This window comes from Leptidea sinapis, chromosome 24 (assembly GCF_905404315.1).
Source record: "Leptidea sinapis chromosome 24, ilLepSina1.1, whole genome shotgun sequence".
Classification (NCBI taxonomy): Eukaryota; Metazoa; Arthropoda; class Insecta; order Lepidoptera; family Pieridae; genus Leptidea; species Leptidea sinapis.
The window spans coordinates 9,642,986-9,659,721 of NC_066288.1; the positions used below are offsets into that span (position 1 = coordinate 9,642,986).

Below are 16,736 nucleotides of genomic sequence, written 5' to 3' on the forward strand. Positions count from 1 at the left end.
ATTGAGGTGGTAGATCTACCAATTTTGGATTTTACATTCTACCAACTTCTACCAACATTTGGCACATAATCTACTAATTTTCTAAAATTTGGGTTGGCAGCACTGCTCTGAATTATCATTTTGACCCGTGCCACTAAATAAATTTAAAAAAAAAATATCATTTTGACAGTGACATTTCTTTGTTTACATTTTTGATCTCGAATTACCTACCTACTTCATTTCCGATTCTATAGATAGTACTACAACTTTCAAGTATTAATTTGATTATGTTCAAAGAATATATTACTGCTTAGAAATAGAATATTTTACTGATTACGTCCGAGAATACAAAAATAAACCTTTTGTTGCAACAAACACCTTAATTTGTTTCACTTTCTGCGTCATCATATTATGAAAAATTGCGAACTGAAAGTCAACAACATAAGCAATGGGCTTAAATGATGTTGGATATTACCTCACCAAGGACTCTGTAAATACTAAGGTACCGGTGTTCTGTTTAAATCATAGTAAATAGTAATAGTCCTGGTTACCCAGGTGATAAATCCTTGGAATATATAAGTCCCTGAGATACATATTTATAATGTGGTGATTAGAGTGTAATCATGTTATTAGTAGCTAAATATTTTAAGTTATGTTGACCTATTATGTTCTTCCATTTTCTATTTAAACCAACCACAATGGGAAGCTTTTAGCAATACTTCACAGTACACATGCTAGCGTTAGTTCAATCATCTCATAAGATGCACACTGGATCACCAGTCATACTCAGTTATACTAGAAATGATATCATTGTGATGTGGAAGTTCTTATGCAAATACAAATAAGCTTCTATTCAATTCATCCTACCTTTGCTTTTGTGCCACAGTTTAGACAATGTTGTTAATGATCTTCTTATTTTTAATTTTTTTTATGTGCTTACATCCTCACAACTTGATACCAATATATGCCTGGAGATATAGTACAGGATTTTTTTAACAGCCTATATAATGCAGGTATTTTCTATTCACATATCTAATGTCTGTAAATATATCTGCTAGTGTAAGCACCTATGACTTCCATTTCTGTTATATAGAGGGCAACATACAGTCCAAGAGTCATATGTGTCCCATGTGTGCACTAGTTCTTGATAGTCTTAGGACTACTACAGGCTAATGAAGTTACCTAAATATTAATATAAATACATTTCGTATTAACTAAGAAATAATTTCAAACTTTGATGTCTACATAAATACATATCAAACAGGAGTGTGCATACCATATAGGCAATTAGGCAGTGCATACCTCACTAAGAACTTAAATAAATATAGTACTAGTGTTAAAGTTTTTTTAGTTCAATTTGGTTCCATTATTCTTTAACCAAACTTCTATTAATTCAATACAGTATTGTATTCAATAGTATCTATTGAACATCCACTCAATAAACAAAAGTATTAGATTGACCAAATGGTCCGGTAACGATATGAGAAACAAACAACTTCAATATTTAGACGTCAAAACAAAGTACCGTCTGTATAGCTATATCTACAGTGCCTACCTTCTAGAAAACCAATGCACACCCCTGATATCATATATATACCAACTGCTCAGCTGAACAGTTGAATACCAGCCTGTGGCCTCAAGATAGAGGTATTTTTACTGATGAAACGCCACCAATATTCCATTTTATTATGTTGTTCATTTAAATATTCTAAAATATTACATTATTGGAATTTGATAATCTATAGTAATAAGAATTTTTAACTGACTCCAAAAAAGGAGGAGGTTCTCAATTCATCAGTTTTTTTTAATGAATTAATGTGTGCAGTGTGAAGTCATGGAGGTGGAGGAGACATATGGGGATCCCCTGTGGCTGCACAGCATGCTCGTGTCTCACACCCTCGCTGTCAGTGATCTGTTGGTGAGTTGACACAACATACAGCACATAATAAATAAGTTATAGTTATTTATTAATTATTATTGTGTAAGAAGGGGTATTAAAACACGAATGTGGGTTTATCATATGGTATCATAATAGTATCACACAAGTGTTTCAATACCTTATTATCAACAGTTGCATACAAGACTTTATCTACACCCAGAATATGAATCCTTTAAAAGATTCTGAAACAGTTAGTAAGCTAACTGTTTCAGAATCTTGTTTCAGAACTGTTTCATTTAAAACTTTTTCATTAAAACAGCCAGTCCTAGTAGTAACCTAATATCATCCATTACTGATTATATACAAATAAAGTAAGTGTTAATGAAAGAATTATTTATTTTAGTAGAAATTTACATTTTCTGTTGTGCAATTATTAAAATTCACTTGAATATTATGTTCTTATGCAGTGTTTAAAATATCCGGTGGTGTGATGTCAAAACATGAACCACTCATTTTTTGAAGAAAAATGGCGGGGTTTCGAATAACCTACTTTTTTTTTACGGCGCGCCACATTTTGGTAGTGTGGAACGCGCGTAAACGAAAATGTTCTTTTTTTGAAATTCATACAGATACCACGCAACAAGCAATAAGAATGTGGCTGTTTGTTAAAACTCTTTGCGCATGAAGGGATCGAAAAAATAAACCAAGGAGTGTTGTTATGAAATTCAGTACAACATTACAACACTCGTTTGGATGATGTAATGGTTATTACGACATTGGGTGTTTTAATGTTGGTAATAAGCTGTTTCAGAATCTTTAATAGTGGATTTAAAGCATGGGTTTAGATAAATTATTAAATTTAATGCAAATGCTGGCTGAATGAACCTAATGACATAGATCAAATTAATCTAATGACAGTCTTATACACCTTAAAAGTTCAACATAAAAGTCCCTGATGGTATCTATGATGGTACACTACCTCTTAGGGATATCTAACCCACAGTAACTATTTCTTATGCCTTACTTTTTACGAGAATAATGGCTTATATATGAAGCGACTTTAAGCAATACAGCAATAATCCTCATCCAATTTAGTGCTTTAAATACAATGTGCATTTAACATAGTACAATATGGCCTTGTACAGTATGCAATTTAAATGAATATTTTCGATGATATTACAGATTTAAAATGCATGTTGATATATAAATAACGGGATCACTCGGAAATACCTACATTATATCTATAATTGTTAACTTATGACAGAATGGAGTCTGTCCGAGCAGCTAGTACGATAATAATAAATAATTATTTTTATGTTAACTCTCTTGTTTAATAAAAGTTGAGAGTGAAGATGAGCATAAAACATTATCTTCCTTGGTTGCAATGAAAAGTTTTGTATTTCTTTCTTCTTATAGTACGTAAGTACTTATAACTATTGTTAAACTTTCTTTGTCATTTATGTATTAAATACTGGTAACACTATAAAATCATCCCGTGGATATAGGTATGGGTTTTCATTAGAAATTAATTTAATAAATTAAATAAAACGTTCCATCTGTTGTTGTGCGCAGGAGGGCCGTTCCGGCGTGTGGGGCGAGCACTCGTACGCCCGACCGCGCGGGGTGGCGGCTCCCGGCGGAGTGCGCTGTCTGCTGCGCGCGCACCCGCCCGCCGCGCTCCCCGCGCCCTCCTCCGACGACCCCGTGGACGTGGAGAGCGTGCCGCCCGCGCCGCCCGCGCCCCCCACACTGCCCCCACTGCCCGCGGCCGGCACCGACACCGACTCGGATCAGGTGATGCGTGCAGAGACGCCCATTTAGGCCTATCACAGACTAGTAGTCTGTGATAATAAAACATATAGAATTATATGCAGTACCGCAAACGACGCGCAAAGTCTGACACACAAAATATCCTCGTCGATCTGACAGATCGCGCCGCACCGCGCCACACCACGCCGTACAAAAAGTGCGCCAAAAACATAAAACGTTCGCGTTAACACGCGCTAAGTTAGCGTGTGTTAGCGCCGCTAACGCAGCGACGCTCACTTAAGTCTGTCGTCTGCACTTGCTAGCGATTGACGTGTGTCATGGCGCTAGACATCGATGTATCAATGTTGATTCAAGAAATAGAAAAGAGACCAGCACTGTATGATACATTTTTGGCAGAGTATCATGACAGAAATTTAAAATGAAAATTGTGGGATGAAGTGTGCAAATTTATTTGGATATAAATAGTTTTAGAACTGAGTGTTTTATATGAAACAGATCCTTTAATAATCGTTCTGAAAGAATAGGATGAACCCAATTTTCTCTATTTCTTCTTCTTTTTTATATCTCAAGTACGAAATAATACACCGCAATCTCTGTACTTCCATTGCGTGTACATCCCTACAGTTCTGCCGACAAAATGAGCGAAAGTGTACGTCGTGTGCGTTGAGTCTGTGAAATATCTGCCAAAGACATTTTTTACGTTATTAGTGGATTGTTTACTCGCCACTTATTAAAACGTTATCGAAGCGAAAAATAGTGAAACTCTGACTTATTAAGTGAAAATTAGTACATAGGTTTGTATATAATTATCTACCCTCATTATAGACCTGTCATTAAATATTGACGCGCGAAATCTGTACAAATTAAAAATATACATAATAACAATACACATTGACTTTCAAATGAATCATGTCAATTTCATACTAGTTTCAAATTCCAAAAAGAAAGACAAACATTTATTTCACAAAACACTCACAGGATAAATTTAATAGAATAAAATAGAAGTACAAAACAAACCGAAAAATAACGTATTTAATTAAATATTGGAGAGTTCCTGTGCAATCAGGAATTGGGTCACCGACTCAGGATTATCTGTGGCGTGATCAACTTATGTCAACTTCACATAAAAATTTTCTATTCCTATGTTTTCATAACAAGAGTTATTTTGAGATTTTACCTACCCGCAGTAGACACTTGAATCGCTTTCGCTTTCGGTATTGTTCACCATCCGTATCTTCTGCTTCTATTCATATGACAACTTAAGGCAAAATGATTTTGCAAATCATAGTTCTTGCATGTTTTCCCAAATGCAGGACATTGTCTAGGGCACCTACGGCACTTATATTTGTCAATAGGTTTTATTATTGAGTCTTGTTGACTTGATTGACATCAACGCTCGTACCACTTAGCTGATTCATGTGCGAGACCTGATGAGTTGCCACTTTCTTAGATTGGCAGAATCATACTGCCTTATTAAGGGTGAGCTCCTCGATTTGCAAAAGTGCCGCGTGTGTAGCCTTATCGTAGAGATTCTGTGTGATAAGGTGGTCTCTCATCATTTACAGCACTGAGTATTTATTTCAGGTTTGCTAAAATGTTTTCCATGTTGACCCTTGATGGCAGCTTCTGCTACTTTGTACTACGCTCTTGCTGGTCGTACAAACATCCACACTGCTAATTCTGTTCACTTCACTCGCGAAATATTGTACAATACCAAATTTCAACAATTTCGGATCAAAATGACGTACCGATTCAGGTTTCGTATGATAAATGAATGACAAATTGCACGTAATTACAAAAAACATTCCAAACCCCAATCATGTCGAAATTGAGCTAAGAACACAAAACTGGTCACGTGATTCATATTAACGGACTGACAAAAAATAGCAGCCCCACTGTCATTCTTTAAATGACATCATGACTTAGTAGCTCAACCCCAAGCCCAACATGTATGGAATACACTAATATTTATTAAACTTTCTTTAAAATGTGTTTTTTTTTATGAAAATAAGGGACGAGATGAGCAGGGCGTTCAGCTGATGGTAATTGATACTCACTGTCTATTTAAATGCAGTGCCGCTCACAATTCTTGAAAAACCCAAAAATTCTGAGCGACACTACCACTGCGCTCCTCGTTTTGAGACATAAGATGTGAAGTTTCGTTTGCTCCGGCGCCCTCTCAGACCGAAACGCAGTAATCTTTACACATTACTGCTTCACGTCAGAAATAGGCGCGTCGTGGTACCCATAATGTTGCCAGTATCCTGTGCAAAGGTGTAAAATGGTGACGTTTGTATATATTGATGCAATCGTAAATGTTGTTCAGGACGGTGAGTCGGAGAGTGAGTGGGAGGAGCGCGTGGTGCAGGCGGCGCCCGGGCCGGCGCACGCGCGTCTGGCCAACGAGGCGGTGGCAATCCTGCGCGCGCTGCGGCTGCGGCGACTGGCGGGCGCGGGCGGGCGGCGGCGCGGCGTGCGGCAGGCGGCCGCGCGTCTGCGGCGGGCCTTAGCCCCGCACTGGGCGCGGGCGACGGCGCGCTGGCTGCACGCCACGCTGACACAGCACGCGCCGGCCGCCGCGCGCCGCCGCTACGGTGCCGTGCTGGCAGCGCTGGCCCGCGCCGCGCCGCGCCTGGCCGAGCGACTGGCGCCGCGCCTGCAGCCCGCGCCCGCGCACCCGCTGAGCGCCGTCGGAGGTGAGCGGTTGTTAATAGCAAACAGATGAGTGAACAACTTACAAAAGAAACAAAAGTTAAACAACCAAACTTTAAATAGAACTGATGAAAAGTTATATAGAATTGAAAAAGCACTAAAAGAAATTGACCATAAAAAAGATTGGATGCCAAATATGAAAAACAAAGACGGTAAAAGTAAAACTAGTAGCAATAGACACGATGTATGATAAATCGCTACCGAATATTATAAAAATGTATACAAAAGTGAAAAAATGGAAAAAACTACATAAGAAGATGATACTATTAAAGCTAGTAGGACACAAAAGTTTGATAAGGCACCTGAACTAGATCTCGTTACAAATGAACTACTAAAAACTGCATTAACCGTGATCGCTCCAAAACTAACAGATACATTTAACGAGACTCTCAGAACGGAAATTATTCTAGAACAGTGGTCCAAATCGACTATAATACTACTACATAAAAAAGGAGACAAGGGCTTAATGTCCAATATTTACAAAGTGTTTACCAAAATCATATTATGCAGAGTAGCCAATACCCTTAACGAAAATCAGCCTAAGGAGCAAGCTGGATTTCGTAAAAAAATTTCAACTATAGACCATACCCTTCGACAGATACTACAAAAATTCAAAGAACTTATGAAAACCTACTTTATCGGATTTGTTGATTTTAACAAAACAATCAATACCCTAGAACGTGAATTTATTTTGGATGCATTACATTTTCAAGGAGTACAAACAAAATACAGGACAATCAAGATTATTTGAATCCTGAAAAACGATTACAAAAATTATCGTAAAAGTGACGTTTGATTATTTGTCAAATTCGAATATTCGTCTCTGATATTTTCAACTAAGGTTAGGACCGTTAATATCGAGAAATGTTTCGTTTGCAATCATCGTTTCGACATTTAATACGATGTAACGAAGAGTAGGATTAGACACGACTAATGCCACGATATATCGAATATCGATTTTAGGAGTAGGCGCCCAGCAATATATATACTTAGGGTTTCAAATGAAGAATGTTAACAAAAAAAAATAGAAAGAAGTATAATTAATACGTGGAAACGATACTGGTCACCTACTGCGGTAATGAAGAACAAAGAAATGCCTATGAAAGACAAAAGAAAAGTATTTAATCCGTGCATACCATGCTTAATATACGGTTGTCAGACATAAGCATTGATCGACCAACTAGCCAACAAAATAAAAATTTGTCGGAACGGCATAGAAAGAAGCACAATTGGAGTTTCTAAAAGTAAGGGTCGTGTAAAATTAAAAGCCATTAAAAATATGACAAATTTTAAGACACAACATTCAAACAATTAAAGTGGAAATGAACAGGTCATATGATAAGAGAAAAGACAGAGAAATGGGCAAAACTAATAAATGAATGGCAATCCCTAGACAGCAAAAGAAATAGATGTACATAGCCCATGAAATGGGAAGACCGATATCAAGAAAATAGCACGGCAACAATGGACTCGTACAGCAAAAGACAGGACAAAATGGAAATCTTTGGAGGGGGCCTTTGTCGGAAGACAAGCTATACCAAATCAAAGACCGTTTGCCGATATTATTTAGAGGAACTTTTTTTTTACTTCATTTTATTAGTACCTAGTATGTAAAATAAGTACAGCAATAAAGGCTTTTTTATTTATTTTATTTATTTATAATAGAAAGAGAAGGACAAACGAAGAAGCGGTTCACTGGGGATTAATCACATCCATTTTGCATTTAAATAAAAAAATAACAGGATGTAAATAACATCGGTACGTGTAGGACATGATCCAATATATCGTGCAATTTTTATGTAGATTGAATGATTAGCATGGCTCCAACTGTAAGACTTAGGGGGATTTTGGTTATATTTTTTCGCACTGTCTATTATCTATGTAAGGAATAAATGAATTGTCTTCTCATATTGTGTAAATATATAATTATTTTTTGTAAAAATATAAACCGGCAGGAAATGGTTTCAATTATGCGCTATTTTGGCGATTTCTTGGGATTGCGGCCCTAGATGTTATCGTTACTCGGTATTATACAGTATTTAGTATTACTACATCAATCATAAAGTTTTATTTTACAATATGATGGATGATCGTCACATGCAAAATGTTCCCTAAAACACCCTCACTCTGTCAGTTACGAGAGTACCTAATTCACCCAACAAAATGGGACATCTTATAATAGTATATAGATAGATTTATATTTGAGAACAAAAACTATGAAGCCACCAAGAAAGCTTAACGGAAAAAGTTTTGAATACGAAATATCTTTTTTATGTGTGTGGACTTCTAGAACTTTCCAATAGTGAGCCTGTTTGTGTGCTATGTACGTATTGTATTCCAGCGGCGGTGAGCGCGCGGACGGACGGCCCGTGGCTGGCGTGGGCTGGCGGCGCAGGTCGTTGGGTCCGGCGCCTGCGCGCTCTGCTGCACGTGCGGCCCCTGCTGCCCGCGGCACAGGCCACGCCCGCGCCCCGCTCGCCGCATCGCTGGTGCGCCGACGTAGCGCACGCGGCCCGCGCGGCGCTCGACAACGTGCTCGCTGAGGCCGGGTAACTCGATCGATTCAAATAAACCTTTACATAGACAAACTTCCACATACAATATTATTCATTAGGCCTATCGCAGATGACACTCTTGTCGTGCTATCGAGTTGGCAGCACACACAACGTGTGCATTGCGTGCAAAATGTCTTTGGCAGATATTTCACAGACTCAACCTTCAACCTTCAGTCATTTTGTAGGGATGTACTCGCAATGGAAGTACAGAGATTGCAGTGTTTTATTTCGTTCTTGATATATAAAACAAAGAAGAATAAATTGCGAATTTTGATTTCATCCTATTCTTTCCGAAATATTATTGATTGACTATTTCACATTAAAAATTCAGTTTTTAAATTACATCCAAATAAATTTGCACTTTTCATCCCACAATTTTCTTTTTAAATTTCTGTCATGATACCCTGCCAAGATGTATCATTAAGTGTTGGTCTGTTTTCTATTTCTTGAAACAACATGGATACATCGATGTCTAGCGCCATTATACACGTCAATCACTAGCAAGCGTAGACTACAGACTAAAATGAGCGTCGTCTGCGTTGGCGCGCGTAGAGTGTAGACGCGAAAGTTATATTTTTTTTGACGCACTTTTTGTACGGCGCACATAGGTAGATTTCGCGAATTTAGGCGGCCAAAAACATTTTACTGTGTTAACAGCTTTTAAATGGGGTTTTAGTAATTAAAAGAGGTTATTATAAAATGAAACACTGTATGGAGTAAAACAAAAATTTTTAATAAATTATTTACTAAAAATATATATAAATATTAAGATTTTAATAAAAATTTATATTATTATGTTGTCTCAGCGGAGTAATTCACGGGACGATGCCCGGTCCTTTGAGAGGCTTGCATGGGGGCATGGGTCCAACATGTAGAGGCCCTTTGAGACTTTTAACTGTATAAAAAAAATTATATATATATATATATATTTACCTATATAACTAAATATATATAAAAAAATCTAAATAAGTATACTAATATGAAAAAAAATAAGACATTTGATATTTACAAAATAATTTTATTCCATTGTATATCATAAAAAACAAAAAAAATAAAACATTTTATAAAAAGTTATTAATCTTCAGAAAAAGATGTGTCGGAGTCCTATATTTCATTTTCGGTCTCATTTGGATCCCCAGGCAACAAAATTTCAAAAGTTTCGCTTAAAAAAGATTTATGTGAGGTTTTCCTGATTGGCCTCAAATTACTTAACAATGGATCTGATAATAATAATAATCTATGAAAAATATCTAAGTTGCACTCTTCGCGCGAAAACTTTCTCGCGTAATTTAGCCTGTAGGTGCGAAAGTGTTTGTTGCGTGCCTCTGCCGCTTCTTCTGACAGCTGTCCTATCGGCAGCAATGCATGTTCGATGATGCTTTCACCGTGGATTAACATCTTATGCATTGTTGGCGTCATGGGGTGCCATCCATAAAGATCAACATATAACTTTGCTGTATCCAAAGCGTAGTTATTATATTTAGAAACATCAATTTTATGGCCACTAGTAATCACCTCTAATATAACCTTCAACCTATGGATAACTTCATGGTTAATGCCTGTAATCTCAGCAGCCAATTCAGTGTCATCAAAAAAGCGTCTACTGGTATTCCCATCATTTGTGTTACCAAAGTTAGCTTTAGGCATATCAACTAAAAGGCCAGTTTCTGTTCTGAATCTTTCTTGAATTTCCCTTTATCTTTGTTCTTCTAACAACTTTTCCTCTGGGGTCCTCCTTTCTCTGTACTTTTTTACGAGACTCTCGAAACTCGAGAGCTTCGGGACATTTTACTACATTATTTTTACTAAGATCATTGAAGTCTTTTGATGTCGCTCCACATATAAAACACCGACTTGTTGAAGAAGTGTTTGTAGCTGCGTTGCATACTTTGCCGTCAATCATCGTCATTTTGATAATATGCCGAAACGTATATTCGTTAGAATTAATATTAACTTTTGTTGTGGTCAGGCGCTTTTGTGCATTTTCTACATATGCTATTTCTTCTCTAGTGATATTTGTTGATTCTTTCACGAAGCGAAATCTAATCGGTCGGCAAAATCGTGGTGACGAAGGTGTAGGATTCTGCCATACAACCTTTTTGCCCTGTTCTCCACAGACAATTTGGATTGGAACAAAAGAACTCAAGAATATATTTGCATCAGAGTCGGCATCTTCTGTAAATTTCTGCTTATACCGCGTTTGTTGTGAGCCGTCACAACCCCATTTCAATATAATAGTTAATGATTGTCTTTCATTAGAATTAGTGTTATCAAAACTTCTTCCAGGAATTTCGATAAGCGCGTAACGGTGTGATCAATTAGGCTTTGAAGGTCCATTTCCGCGCAGGTAGCCGTTACCCGTAAAGCCGATTTCGGCGGGTAACACTCTTGCTTCGCTTTCAACAAAAGGTCATAACAAGGGAAATGTCTTTTGTTTGTTGCTCTTATTATTTCATATTGCCTACGTGTGAGATCAGCCTCAACAAACATCTTAAGTGCTTCGAAGGGGGTCAACGGAGGGATAGCTTCATCAACCTTAGAATAAGCCTTTTTGTATTGACTGGCTTTTGTTGGCGAATTGGTTACGTCCTTCAGGACTTTGGACGCATTTCTTTTTCCATCTGATTGTAAAAGTACTTGCGCAGCATGGACTATTACTTCAGGGTCCACAGAAGAACGTATTTCTTCTGTTTTCCTTCTCTTGCTTCGCTCACTCAAATCGGCAAACGATTTACTTGGACGACCCTGGCGATGAGTTGTTTCAATCGGAATCTCAAAGGTTCCACCTAACCAAGAACTATTATTTTTTTCGAAAAACTCTTTATTTTTATGTGCTTTCAACCATCTTTGTTTCAATTGCGATCTAACGTATGAAAATTTATGCTTAAGAGTTTTTTTATTGTCTTCTGTATCACCATAGCGCACCAGCAAGTAATTCTCTAAATAATCCAATTTCTCATCAAAAGAAGGTAAGTTTTGTCCCTGCATTAGGTCAAATAAATATTTTTTCGTCACTACCTTCACGCCAGAGGTATTTGATGACCCTAAAACGAAGACAACTGTATTTTAGAAGCGTTAGAAAAAATATTTTTTTTTCTTGTTTTTTTACAAAAAATCTTTGATTAAGGATTTTTCCGAGATTTGCGGTTTCTAGCGGCAAATTTTTTGTTTACTATAATACTAAGTCCCTGTTTATACCGTAAAAGAGAAGAAAACAGGTGGGATGGACCCTGAAGTATAATTAAAACTCTTGAGAAATCGAAAATCAATGATAAATTTGTACAAAAAACATCTTGTCTTACAAGTGAAAAAAAATATGACAATCTGTAATAAAACACCATTATTATATATAGTTTCAAAGATTCATACCTGAATTATGCGAATCCATCACTTTCACTAAGGTAATTAACTTCACAAAAAAAATATGGACTTTGTAAGAGAAGTTGCACAGTGAGCGACGCGACGCGTCGAGAACTGTAACGTACACCGGGAACGGAGGTCAAGTTTCGACTATGTGTAAATAATTCATGGCACATGGCCCAAGGGTGGGGATAGTGAGGATAGATTCATGGAAGTGTCTTGTAACGGTACCGGTCAAAGTTTTATGGCTAAATTGACTTTGAAAAAATGACTTTTGGCCGCCTAAATCGTCGAAATCTACCTATGTGCGGCGTGGTGCTGCGAGGTCTGTCAGATGTATATTTTGTGTGTCAGACTTTTTACGCGTCGTATGCGTTACTGCACATAATTCTATAGGTTTTATTATCACAGACTAAAAAGTGCGTCACGGATATTCTGTCGTCTGTGATAGGCCTTAATTATTTCAGACAAACTTCCAAATGCAATATTATTCATCAGCAGTAAGCATCAAAAAGTTTGAAAATCTAGATTCCTTAATATTTCCTTGGGAATTTCTCAGTAATTCCGTCTTGATTCATTTATGTTTATGTATTATTTATCAATGATGTATATATTCATTTGTAATCCGCAGATTACACAAAGAGATTTATTGTGATTAGAATAAAGTATATACCTTGTCTTGTCATAAATACTGAAACAAATTTTATTTTATTTAAAAAAAAAACAAAATTTCTACTGCAAATAAAATTTATTACTTTTACAAGTATGGTAGTTTAATACATAAATATAAAACAATTTAAAATATAAAAAGCTTATTCGAAGTGGTCTCCAATGGCTGCAATAAAGTTTTTTAAACGTTGAGGCCAGTTATCAGTAGAAGCACGCATTCTTTCCATATGAAAATTCTTTACTACCAATCGTAGGGATTGTTTTAGGAACTTCAAATTATCATGGTGTTTAGAGCAAGGCGTACTCCCTAAAACTGACCATAAATCATAATCTAGCGGATTAATATCGGGACTAGAAGACGGCTAGTCTTCAGCTCTGATGAAGTCCGAAACGTTCGTTTCCAACCAAGACTGCGTAGACCGAGCTTTATGACCCGGCGCCGAGACTTGCTGGAAGGACTATTCTGGGATATTGAACATGGTGTTGTTAAGGGTCTTCTCTACCTTCTCAAGAATGGTATCTTGATACACTTGTGCCAATGATTTGATACCTTTTTCACAATAGGCTCAGTGATAATGGCTCAGTCACTCCTTCATAGCTAATACGCCACCAAACCCTCACTGAAGTCGGATAGTGCCCACGTTGCACTCTGTCGACTAATTGGGAAGCTTCCTTAGGGCTTTGAGCTTAAAATACGGTCATTTTGTTTGTTAAATGTTAATGTTGCTCAATTGTAAAAATTTTCTCATCCGTATACAAAAATTTTCTGTAATAGGCTGCAAGTTCTGAGTCATATTTTAAAATACGCGACATGGTTCTAGATGCTATCTTCATCTCCCGAGATAAAATCTTTTGCTTTCGGATTGGATTTCTTAGAATTATTTCCCTTACTGCTTTGACCACCTTTTTCGTACGAACACTATTTGGACGGCCAGATCGTATTGTCACAAACAGTCTCATTGTACCAATTAATAGCCCGGTACACAAACATTTAACTAATACCAAGCGTATGGAAGTTTAAAAAATTGCATCTGCCTCCATACCTACTTTGTGTAATGCAATCACAGCGATTCGGCTTATTCCATCACCCCACCATTTTAATATCGCAAAATATTGTACAATGTATTGGCGCCATAATTAGAAAACTTAATGAACAATCATATAAAAAGACAGATTCCAAATGTTTTTTTTATTTATTTTTCAATATTATTTATAATGTTATTCAAAATTTTGTTTATTTTTAATTGTAACAGCATATATGTCCAGACTAAGTATTAATGCTGAAAAATTCATACAGTAAAGTTGAGCCGGAAACGTAACCGTAACTGCGTATACGCAGGTACTCTTTCTTAGTCTTATCTGTAGAAAAATATTGGGTGACTAATGATTATTAACTTTATGTTGTGTGCACCTATAATTGACTCATACACTGGAAGTATTTTTATGGAATATTTAAGTTAAGAATGTATTATGTGTCGTTGGAGCACCTTTAAATAAATAAATTTAATGTAAATGCTTTGGGAAAGTGATTTACTATAGATGAAAGTGCTGTCAATCCCAGAGGGATTTTTGCTAACTTTGAGATCAGAAAGAATTAATGCCATCGAATGCAGTTCGTTTAAAGTTGTTAACGTGCTCTAAATGTTAAATATTATATTGCTAATCCTTTGATTGGCATCATTTCAAAATTTTAATGTAATATATAGGCAAGGTTTAGTAGCTACTTCGCGACGAAAAAGACTGTGAGTCGTTCTGACGAAGCGAGCCACTCGTCCTTTTCACTGTAAAGCGGGGCTTAGATAGGTTCAATAACTGATTTTGATTTCAAGACAAGTCAGCGCTGACTCGAAAAATACCCAATGTAAACTGATTTGAAGTCAGTAGAGCGGCGGGAAGTCAGCGCCGACTTCAATATTTGCAGACAAATATTTTATGGTTAGTCGGCGCTCCCTGCCACCCGCGCCAGTGGTAAAAAAACCCATGTAAAAGTCAGCGCTGGGTTAGTCCACAGAGTCCATTATATAATATAGGTATAGAGTTGTCAGTCAATTTCAAGGCGAAAGCGACATCGCGTGGGAAGTTAATGAAACTTTCCTCGGTTATACCTACATTTACGTATAATATAAATACCTGTATTATGGTTGTTTTAATTGTGATATTATTTTTACACAGGAATTCCGCTATAAATTTAATGGCAGAATTACTAAAATGTAGATATTAGGAACTTAAGTTACAATAAAAAAACATATTATATCCATCATCTTTTATTGTAGTACTGTATAGCGAATGTTTGCATTATATCCTCATCGTGCGTCGAAATTCTCCTCGAAGTATTTTATTGATGGTTCTGCACCAATTATATATAAATATCATATAGTAAATATCTTGTCAGTCAATTCGGAATGCTCTTTGCATTTAAGGAAATAAACGGAAATCAGTATATACTCAACACGCAACGAACACTTAATAACAACAATAATGAATAAGCAAAGCGATGGCGGCAAATAAATTAAAAAACAACATGGCGATTGGCGGCTACCTACTGTGTAGGCGGGCGATGGGGGTCTGTGTGTAAATCAGTATCCTCTATAGACAAGTTGACAAATTAATTTTAATGTGATGGTATTGTACCATTGTATGAATCAAGAAATGTTCTAAGTGTAAACGCCGTGGGTTAGTTCATAGATAATAATAACACTATATACTAGAGATAGATGTGCAACTCAAGTTTAATTTTGTAAAATTAGTGTACCCAGGCCAAGAGATGGTGCTGCGTTATTTTTACGCTCTTAGCGTACCGTCGCTAGAGGGCGCTAATTATGTTTATAGTTATTACTTTTTACAATTGTTGTAGACCGTATTGAATGCATATTGATGTTTATTAAGTTAAACAGTCATCTTTAAATAAGGAGCGCCATTCATTTTTTTTTTTTTTTGCGCCCAAGTAAGGGAATGGGCTACCCTCCGGGATAACGACGGGAGGGAGGTGGTGAATGCTCATGCATACCAACGCAGCCTAAGTCTGCGTTGGTTATGTGGGACTCACGTGAAAACCTAGGTGCCTACCCACTAAACACCACCTGCAGTTGGCTTTGGGCAGGTGCCCTCTAAGCCTACATCGAAGGCGACCTTCTCATGGGGAGAGAGAGGCGCAAGCGGCACTTCCTATGGAGTTTCCGCTGGGATAGAGCGCCATTCAGTGATTACAACATGATAGTCAAGTCTTTAATAATTATGTTAAGTGAGTGTTTTGCTATCACCAGCTCCATCTATCCGTCTATCATGTATGTAATTAAATAAATTATCGCCATCGTGGTGAAGTTGCAGCGTACCTGATAGAATAGGTGGCAGCACTTTTATTTCAATTTTTTTCATGTGCCAGTGTAGTTGCACCTCTCTGGGTCAGTCACTGTCGCTGTATTGTGGGTTGACGTCACGTTGCGTGGACGCTAAAATGTCTTGTAAATTAAGCGACTGACTTCACAAACGTGTGCTCAACCACACTCAGCCTACCACGACTACTGACTCCATGTAAACGAATGAACTCATGGATGGCGGCAGCGTCGGCGGTGATACTGACTTGTACACTGACCCTGTCTAAAGCCGGCTTAGTAACAGAGTTGTTCTCGCAGCGAGCGCGGCGTAGTGGTTGGCGGCGCCGGCGGGTTCGCGTCCCTGGCCAGTTGGCTGGCGGCGGGCGCCGACTCGCGTGTGCGCGGCACCTTGCTGCTGGCCCCCGCGGCGCGCACGGCCGAGGGCGACGCGGGGGGTGCGGCGGCGGGCGCGGGGGGCCGCGTGCTGACGGTGGCGGG

The 16,736-nt window shown here is 37.7% G+C and overlaps 1 protein-coding gene across 1 annotated transcript; it reads left to right on the top strand.

Annotated features, from left to right (window-relative positions):
- Positions 1-211: 211 nt before the first annotated feature.
- LOC126971899 (translation initiation factor IF-2-like) lies at positions 212-16,731 on the top strand (the record flags this gene model as incomplete). Its single annotated transcript, XM_050818413.1, has 6 exons — positions 212-481; positions 1,805-1,897; positions 3,431-3,652; positions 5,955-6,324; positions 8,682-8,889; positions 16,557-16,731. Coding segments are annotated over exons 1-6 (1,122 nt in total), but the record flags the coding sequence as incomplete, so codon positions are not given.
- Positions 16,732-16,736: the final 5 nt, after the last annotated feature.